The 9,321-nt window shown below is 53.7% G+C and overlaps 2 protein-coding genes across 2 annotated transcripts; one reads left to right on the top strand and one right to left on the bottom strand.

The window, feature by feature from the left end:
- Positions 1-1,551: 1,551 nt before the first annotated feature.
- POLR2F (RNA polymerase II, I and III subunit F) lies at positions 1,552-5,232 on the bottom strand. Its single transcript, XM_084276091.1, has 5 exons — positions 5,191-5,232; positions 5,034-5,103; positions 4,781-4,911; positions 3,007-3,078; positions 1,552-1,729 (listed from the first exon to the last, which is right to left on the bottom strand). The coding sequence occupies exons 1-5, from the start codon at positions 5,208-5,210 to the stop codon at positions 1,639-1,641; spliced, it is 384 nt and encodes a 127-aa protein (XP_084132217.1). The 5' UTR covers positions 5,211-5,232; the 3' UTR covers positions 1,552-1,638.
- Positions 5,233-5,375: 143 nt separating this feature from the next.
- Positions 5,376-8,568, top strand: LOC311205173 (UPF0193 protein EVG1; the record flags this gene model as incomplete). The annotated part of the gene is made up of 6 exons (XM_084279486.1): positions 5,376-5,490; positions 5,815-5,877; positions 6,203-6,388; positions 6,860-6,994; positions 8,059-8,159; positions 8,464-8,568. 6 exons carry the CDS (start codon positions 5,376-5,378, stop codon positions 8,566-8,568), a joined length of 705 nt encoding a protein of 234 aa, XP_084135612.1.
- Between the last annotated feature and the right edge of the window lie 753 nt (positions 8,569-9,321).

Below are 9,321 nucleotides of genomic sequence, written 5' to 3' on the forward strand. Positions count from 1 at the left end.
TAAAGGATTCCATGGAGGGTGGGGGGAGAAGGCTGAAGGCCACAGCACTGCAAATTAACCTTTTCTTGGTAAGGATGGCCCGGACCAGGAAGCAGTTGTGTTCCTCACCATCAACCCGCTTCCCACACCTGCAAGCGTCTCCACGTTCCCCTTCACCTGTCGCTTTGCCCAGGGACTCATTGAGCTCTTGTATTTTTGGCTCCAAAGCCAGCCCCTCCTGTCCACACCATCAGAGGAAGGATGGACTGGAGCTTTTCCTGGGAGCAGTAAGAGAATGACATTCATGGTTGGTTATATGAGCTGAGCTCCCAGGCAGGTGGATATAAACTCCCTTTGGGAGGTGGACGCTCATGTGCAGGCACCGACCACACACACACAGCATAGAGGAGCACAAGCTTTAGGACAAACTACTTGGAAATAATCTTCCTGGAGCAGCCTGAAGAGAAAAAAATAAACCTAAAGCAGAAACAATAGGTGAGGTGCACCTTTCTCCTTCTCTTAAAAACCAACAAAACCCCCCACAACCCCCAAAATTCCAGGAGCACTTTTAACAAGGTAATTGAGAAGACTCGGGGTGTTCTGCCCGAGAGGTCAGATCTTCCTTATGCAGAACCACCTCGGAGCACACAGATCAGGAAGTGAAAGGCAGGTAGTGGCCAGCTGGAAGTCCTTACAGACCAGAACACCTCCACTAGACTCGAGCACATAACCCCCCCTGCACACCAGCGGCGAGAGCACGGGTACCTGAAGGGGACAAATGACCCATCTTTCATCAGGCTGCAGATGAAAGGCACACCAGGGTTTGGTTACTGCTGTGTGCTCTAAGAACCAGCACGAGTACATAGGAGATAGATGGCTGGGGAGCACTCACACCCCCACCAGTCCCACCGTGTGCCAGGGAACAGCTGTACGAGGAGCAAGCGCGGCAACAACTTAAAACTGCCAAGCTGGTGGGACTGCAAGTGGCTGTCGTGCTTCCGGCTGGGGCAGTGCCACTGAAAGGGGATCCCCAGTTCTGATAAGCAGCAGGGGCAGAGAAACAATAGGTGATTTGATGAGAGCTGCTCTACGATACTCCTGAGAAGCCCCACAGCTAGAGAGGAAATTGGGGGTTTCCACAGCAACCTGCTCAGGGCACAAAGGCCCAACTGTCTGGGGGCAAGCAGTGGAGGTGTCTCAGCACTCCCATTTTAAGAAGGGACGGGGTGGAGGGCTGGTCTTTATGAAGCCAAAGCACCTGCAAGAGCATTTTTGCACAGTACAACGTGTAATTGGCTACCAGTCCTACAGCCAGGGAGGAGCAGCGCTGGAGGAGGAAGTCGTTGCTGCACTCTTTAGCCAAGCGAAAAGGCAGCGTCTTCACAGCAGGGAAAAGAGCTGCAAGAAAAGCCTGTCACTGGGTCCCAGATCTTACTAACACAGCCCCTGACACAGAGAGCAGGAGTCATGACCAAGCTGGTAGAGACAAGAAAGTCATGTAGGTCTGTAGGGCACGTAGGACTGGAAGAGGAGGTGTGAGGAAAACAAAGAACACGTTTAACTTAAACTGGGGAGGTTTATAATTTATTTACAGGAATATAGACAAAAATAGAAACATCTCTGGAGAAGGAAAGCTGCAAAACAGTGGCTGGAGGCTGATCAGTCTGTGATAATTAGCTCATCCACACCCCAGTCTTCATAGCTCCCATCTGGTAGGTAACGGCGGATGATTATGGGGATCTTGCGCGCTCTGAAAGGAGGAGAGAGAAGTGAACGAGAATGCCAGAGCCTTCACTGCACCCCTTCACTGCACCCCTTCACTGCACCCCTTCAGAGGGCAATGAGAACCCAGGTGCTCTGTGGCTTCAGTAAGCTCATCAGGTTTAACAGAGAGATCTGTGTAGCACCAGTGGTTCGGTGTAATACGGTACAGGAAACTCCTAACAGCCTCATCTCTTGTAGGTGCAAAGCACGTGAGGACCCTTAAACTAAAAACAACCAGAGACCTACAGAGGGTCAGTCCTCTGTTACTGCTGCAGGGATTGAGCCCTGTGATCTGAACCCCTGTGATCTGAACCCCTGTGACATCACCAACCACCGAAACAGGTATGGGGTGAGGGAATCAAGGTACTTGAGGAACGACCCACGTTTGTGTTTGATGGAAGAGTTTTCCACACAACACACTGCAAAAGTCACAGAATTCTGAAAACCTTCAGGATAAACTGGTATTTACAGAGCGTTCTGCACCCTGAGAGCACCAGACACATTCTAAGGAGGACATGTGAAATAGGGGCTACTCAGGTGCAGAAACGTGGCACAGCTGAGGTGGATCTGCAACCAGTGCTCCCAATTAGAAAGCAAGAAAATGCTGAACACAATTTCACTTAATGGAGGCTGATTTAAGTCAGCAGAATGGAATCAGACAGTCTGGAATCTAACTAGAGCATCAGGTTTCAGCCATATCAGACTTGAAAGGTAATACAGCTTCTTTAATGCTCACGTGCCAGGGGGTTGTTTGTTCCAGGAGCAAAGCAGCTCCCTCGTGCCAAGACTCACAACCGAATTTTGGCACAGAACAGGATGTCCCTATCCTCTGCCATACCCCAACTTACTTTTTTGAGCTTAACACTCAGGCAGTGACCAGAGGTGACTGAGACTGAGCTTGGAATCCGACAGGAACGCGACCTGTCAGGGCACTCCTGAGCATCAGCACTCTGCACGAGCAATTGCGGAGAAGTCCCAGGGTGAACAGGGGGAAGGGAACTGCAGCGCTCAGCTGCCCAGGGAGGTGGTGGAGTCTCCTTCTCTGGAGATACTCAAGACCCACCTGGACACCTGAGTGATCTGTCCTAGGGAGCTGCTTTGGCAGGGGGGTTGGACCCGATGATCTCTTGAGGTCCCTTCCAACCCCTACAGTTCTATGATTCTATGATTCTATTCTGGAATCAGCTGCTAAATGCTGGGACAAGGAGAGGACCACTGGCTTTATGGAAATCCATAAGCTCACCTCCAAAGCCTGGGACTTACTTGAGCTCCTTCATGGCAATCAGCAAGGGGTCTGTCTCTCCTTCCAACTCCACCATGACAGGTGCACACATCCTGGGACAGAACATCAATGGTCATTCGAGCAAACGCAGAGGGAGGGCACCCTTCTGCTGACCAGCCAATGCTTGTGGGCTGCTCAGACCCTCACCCTTCTAGTCACCTTCTGCTGTACTTCAGTGTGAGAAAAAGGGGGTGGAGGTTACATTAATCTAACAGAGAGGGTGGAGACACTGTAAAATGAGCATGCTTCTACACCTCCAGTGCATCTTTTGCATTTGGATTTGCTCACACCTTCCAGGCTTTCTATGGGGGGAAGCAAGGGGCTGGATTTATGATGCACTCTACCTCTGGGAAGAAAAAAAACCCCAATAATTACAAAAACACCCAGCATTTTGCAGGAGGGTGTAACCCCAGAGCAAACACAGGTGATGATCTCCACCCATCGGGCAGCAGCAGCAAAAGGAGGTTCACGTTATGCATGGGTAAGGCCACTGGGGGCTGCTGCTGGCCTGGGCTCAGCACCAAAGGCACAACACCGAGGTGAGGCAGAACCAGGCGCCAGTGTGTTTTGGCTGAAAGGCCTGGCACGGGCCCATCTTGCCTCCCCCTTTTCCCCTGGCCTTCCACCAACTGAAAGAACAGGCATAAAGTAGCTCTGCAGAGTGGAGACTCCACAGAGCACAGCATGGAGACAGCAAAGCCATGATTAAGGAAAGAGCTGATCACCACCTACGAACTTCCACACAGTGGGGAAGAGACGTTATTTTGAGGGTGGGTATAACCCAGGTGAAACTCAGCTATGTGCTTCCAGACAGCCCTAGCCACAGCCAAATAATCTCACTCATACAGCAGCTTTTCTAACAGCACACAAGTTTTTGATATGTATTATTAAAGCCAGTCTAGACAGTTAAATGAATGATGCTGAGAGCAGCCAGCCTCAACAGCAGTTAAAACAGGATTTAAGTTTTATTACCTATTAAGAAATGAGACCCTACTATTCCAAATACTTTACAAAACTTACAGCTTGCCATGATGCAACTGCACTCCAACAAGCCTTCAGGTTGGTTACTCCATCCCCAACCCCTACAGCCCTGTGGTATCAACTTAAGGCATTCTGGGGCATCCTTCCCTCCAGCACTGGCTTTTGCAAGCCAGTTCTGAGCTTCTCAGCTCACACTGGCTCCCTCATGAGAGTCAGAAGCCAGAGCCTGAAGTTAACGGCCTCAAGTTGGAGCACAGGAAGTTCTGCACCAATATCCAGAACTTTTTCACAGTGAGGGTGACAGAGCACTGGGACAGGCTGCCCAGGGGGGTGTGGAGTCTCCTCCTCTGGAGATATTCAAGACCCATCTGGACACTGACCTGTGTGACCTGTGCTAGGGAACCTGCTCTGGCAGGGGGGTTGGACCTGATCATATCTGGAGGTCCCTTCCAACCCTTACAGTTCTGTGAATCTGTGAGCCAGCTTGTCACAATCCCCACCCTTTTTGCCCGTGACCTAGGAAAGTTCATTGCAGCTACTCAAAGTTCATTGCAGTACCACAGCCTCAGCCAAGGAGAGATACAGAGACTTCAGACGCAACTGAGAGCTCCGTGGTCCTGTGCTTTTCAGTGCTGACCAAAATGGTGATCTGCAAGCTCAGCAATCATGTAAGAGATTACACAGAACCCAGGAGCTTTTAAGAAAGGAGGGAAGCAGCTTTCACTGGGAAGGGAGAGCTGTGGCGATGCTCAGGGTACAGGGTGAAGTACTCACGCTATCTGGAGGGCACGAGTGCCCAGGACTCTGGCTCGCTCATATTTGGTCATGTAGGGAGTAGTGATCCGCTTCTGGTTCGCCTGCTGCCGCTCTCCCGAGGGGAGGATCTCCACGTTCTCCTGTCCCTCCTGGGAGAAGCAGAGCAGTGCTACCCCGCGGCCGCGGCCCCCAGCCGCTGGGGGAGCCCCCAGGGCCTCCCCACCCGCCGCCGGCCGTGAGCAGCGGCAGGGCCTGCCCGCGGGGCACCCACCTCCTCCGCGTTCTCCAGGTCCTCCAGGCCCTCATCCTCCTCCACGTCGTCGAAGTCATCCCCGTCAAAGCTGCGGGAGGGACACGCACGTTACGGGCCGGGCGAGGCAGCCCCCGGGCCGCGGTGCGCCCCCCGCCCCAGCCAGCCCCGCACTCACTTGTCCTCGTTGTCAGACATGTTGCCTCCCCAGCGCCTGCCTGCCCGCCGGAAGTAGGAACCACTTCCGGGTGTCCGCCGTGCCGCCGCCGGAAGTGCCCCGGCGCCGCCGTTGCCAGGGCGACGCGCCGCCGCGCCGTGTCTCCCCTGGTTCCTCCGTCTCCTCCCGGGGCACCGCCTGTCGCCATGGAGACCTCATCGCCCGCTGCGGCCGAGCCCGGCGGGGTGCCGGGCCGCGGCGGGAGGAAGGCCGCCGCCGGGCCGGGCCGGTACAGCTCGGGGACGCGGGACCTGCTGCGAGGTAACGGGGCAGCGGGGCGGGGGCTCGGCACCCCGTAACCCCTGCGCCGCCGGGATCCGTCCCGTCCTGCCCTCATAACGGCCGCCGGTGGGAGGAGCCCCCCCAGCTGCCTCCCGTGCCTTGCTTGCCCCGGAGCGCAGCGTCCCACCGCGGTTCCCCCGGGCGGGAGCGGAGAGACCGGACGGGCTCGGTGCTGGTGGTGCCAGCCCGGCTGGAACCTTCTAAACCCGCACCTTCCCCTTTGGGTTTGGATTGGAGGAGGGGGAGGGTGCGCCCCGAGGCGCGTTCCCCAGCTTGTCTTCACCCACGTGCCATGTTTTCCAGTGATGATGGAGGAGTCCAAGCTGACACGATTCCAGAGGCGACACCTGATGGACTGTGTGAATCGTGAGTGACAGCCTTGCTGTTGTTCTGCTCATCAAGAGATGAGGGCATTCGCCTGCAGCCTGCTTGGGTGGGCAAGTGTTTTATGTGGGAATGTACAGGGTGAGGTGTCCCAAGGGTCACCCAGGGCACAAGACGCAGTGGTGTGACTTGAACCACAGCCTGTCTCACGGCCACCAACCAGGGTGAGATATGTGTAGTGCCTGGGGCCGTCACCTGTGGTGCTTCAGTGGATCAATGGGCACATCTTCTGCTGGTGGGAGCCTGTGACCATCCACGCAGGCTCCTTTCCCGCCTGACTTACCGACATTTTTGATTTGTTCCCTAGGAGGAGATACCCTTCCCCTCCAGTGCCACCCCACATCCAGCAAAGAGCCCGCACCCGCAGCGCCTGCTTTCTCCCCAGCAGTCTGTCAGCCCAGCAGGCTTTCAGCTAAACCACATCTCCGACCTGCCAAGGTCTGCCAGGCAGGAGACGCCTACACCCGAGAGAGGTTCAGGCCACAGGCAAGGCGTAAGTCAGCAAACACCACCAAGAAATGAACCATGCTGCCCAGTCCCTCTCTTCCCCTTACGTCCATCTCCTGTCTGCAGTCTCAGTATCTTAATTGCTCTTCATCCTCACATTTTCTGTCTTCAGAGATGATTTAAAGAGTGATCTGTGAGGGAACATCTGCTCTAAGTGCTCACTGACTTCTGCCTGCTTGCTAGGAGGGTGACAGGTGATAGGGACTAACACAGTCCTTCCATAATAAGGGAGCACTATGTGACTTTCTATCTTACAAATGTGACTCAAACTTCTGATGTCAATTTGGTTGGCTCTTCACCATGGGTATGTCTGTGTGGTGCTTGCACAGTTCAGCCTGGAGATGGGCTGTCATCACATCACACTTCCCCTGGCATCGTTAGCAGGGAAGCGATGTGGCCAGGCTCCTCCCTGAGGACACAGGCTGATAATTATATTTTTCCCCTTTGACACTCACAGGAGATTTGGAAAAGGAGAAACAAAGGCTCCAAAACATCTTAGCAACAGGGAAGGATGTGGTGGAGCACAAGGTGCAGCAGACGTTGGTTCAGACAGAGGAAGAGGAGATACCTGAGCCTGACCGGTTTGAAGAGTGTATGTCTCTACCTACCCTGGAGAGAGGCAGGCGGGACACTGGCTCCCTCAAGGGCTGGGGTGGCAGGCATGTTGCTGGTAACCTGAAGCCAGTCGTGGGAGGAGGCACAAAGCCCAGTTTCCAAGAGAAAAGTGTTGCTGCTGTGATGCTGTGATCCAGCAGGCCTCACAGAGCTTATACTGCAGAGGGTTGCTGGCAGATCGAAGCACAAAATGAGCTCTGCTGGCAGGGGAACCCTGTAGGGATGCCCGGGGTGACCTGGGCAGGACGCCCAGGTACTGTGGGTCCTTTTTCCAGCCAGTGTAACTCCACAGAGACTAGGAGGCTTGCCAGCCTGACCACGCTTTGGGCTCTGTTTTCTTTCACTCCAAGATCAGAGCAGTTATGCTAGCAAAGCTTAAACGTTGAGCAGAAACTTTGATGGACTGCAGAACAGTCCAGCACATCAAACCCCCGCCTCACACCTCTCTGTGCTTGAATCTTCAATGTGTGTGAAGACCCCAGCCAGCCCTTTGCTAGCTAGAGCAGCACAAAGATGGACAACACTAGAATAACGTGAGCAGAAGGGGTGCTAAGGAGGCTGAGGGGTGAGACCTTATCACTGCCTGCAATTACCTGAAAGGAAGTTGTAGAGCGGTGGGCAATGGTCTCTTCAGCCAGGTGACAGGAGATAGGACAAGGGGAAGTGGCACAAAGCTGCACCAGGGCAGGTTCAGATTAGATGTTAGGAAAAAAATTGTCAATGAAAGTATTGTCAGGGCCTGGAACAGGCTGCCCAGGGAGGGGGCTGAGTCACCTTCCCTGGATGGGTTTAAAAAAGGGTAGATCAGGTATTTAGGGATATGGTTTAGCATAGGTCAGGAACAGTTGGACTTGATGATCTTAAAGGTCTTTTCCAAACTTGTGATTCTGTGATGAGTGTTAACAGCAGACATCACCCTGTCCCTGGCAGGACCGCTGTGCAAGCAGAGCTAGAAAATCAGGGATTCAGATCGCGACAGAAATATGTTTCCCTGCCTTTTGGCTGAATCCTGTTCCCACAGTGTTCTCTCTTATCCATCAGTGGTGAATGAAGTTCAGGAAAGGAAGGAGTTTCTGGCAGAGATGGAAGCTCTAGGACAGGGCAAGAAGTATCGAAGGATTATCCTCACTGAAATCTCACAGGTATGTGAGGGCCCTGGTAACACTGTCGGTGCAGCGCGTGGAGGGAATCCTTAGTGTCAGAAACCTTAAAACAGAGTCTCCCTCTGTGATCTGAGTGGGGAATGAAAAAGGTAGAGTGTTTCCCTTCATGGCATGGGACAGACACGAATTTAGGGAAAAAGGAATAGAGGCTTTCAGCCTTTTTTCCATATCTGCATGTAACTTAATCTGGGAAATAGAAGCTTCGTTCTTAGGATTGGCAAAAGAAGAAAAAAACAGCTGCCACCATTCCCCCCCCTCGGCCCTTCCCCTTTGTGTTTTGCAGAAAATGCGCGAGATGGAGATCATTGACAAGAAGAAAAGTGAGGAAATGAGAGAGATCATGACAAAAGACATCCCTGGTGGGAACAAATCCGATCCCCGTGACTAGGCCAAAGGGAGAAAACCCAGAAGCGCAGTTTGTTCCCACCTCTTCTTCCCAGACTCTTGGCACTGGAGTCTCAACGGCTGCTCTGTGCCTGTGCCCGGAGAGGGGGCAGCACCACCTGCTGCCTACAGCCAGAAGGCAAAACCAGTTTGTGCTTATCTGGGAACAGAAGAAAGCTGTTGTAAAATCCTACCCACGTATCAGATCCCTTCTCGTTCCACAGTATTAAGAGAGATGAAAACACACAGCAGCGGCTACCCAAACACGAGGAAGCAGAGCCTTGGTTTGCCTGTGCAGTGCCTCGGAGCACAGCAACACACCGATAAGAGAGTCAGTCCTTTCCATCCACCCCGAGGACACCACAATGCACAATGAGAACACACGGGTTGCCACTCACACCTGTGACCCGCTCCTGTCCCCACACCCCTGGGAATGGCTGTGCTGGCAGATGGCAGGGAGGAAGATGTGGCCTTACACAAATGAGCCTCCAGCATTACTGTGGGTCAGCACAATTGCGCGCAGCAGCAAGCTTCACAGCAGCAGCGGGCAGGCGCTCGGGAGCTCTGCCACGCTGGGAAGGGAGAGGGGATTTCAGCCCAGCACATACTGCTCTCTGCTCTGGTTTTGTTGTTCCCTGAGAGCAGGGCATGCGCAATGGCTGTCTGCTTCCCATGGAGCCTGGAAACAAACAGCTGTTCGCTCATCTCATGCATACCCCAACTGCTGTCCTCTAGCAGCCTGGAGCACAACACCCTG

This window comes from Gallinula chloropus (genome assembly GCF_964237585.1).
Source record: "Gallinula chloropus genome assembly, chromosome: 1".
In the NCBI taxonomy this organism is placed as follows: Eukaryota; Metazoa; Chordata; class Aves; order Gruiformes; family Rallidae; genus Gallinula; species Gallinula chloropus.

Bases quoted from the DNA above. Each gene is read 5' to 3' on its own strand.
- POLR2F (XM_084276091.1), bottom strand. From the start codon at position 5,210: ATGTCTGACAACGAGGACAA. The intron at 5,104-5,190 runs GTGAGTGCGGGG...TCCCTCCCGCAG, and splicing joins ATGTCTGACAACGAGGACAA to CTTTGACGGGGATGACTTCG. The intron at 4,912-5,033 runs GTGGGTGCCCCG...TGCTTCTCCCAG, and splicing joins ACCTGGAGAACGCGGAGGAG to GAGGGACAGGAGAACGTGGA.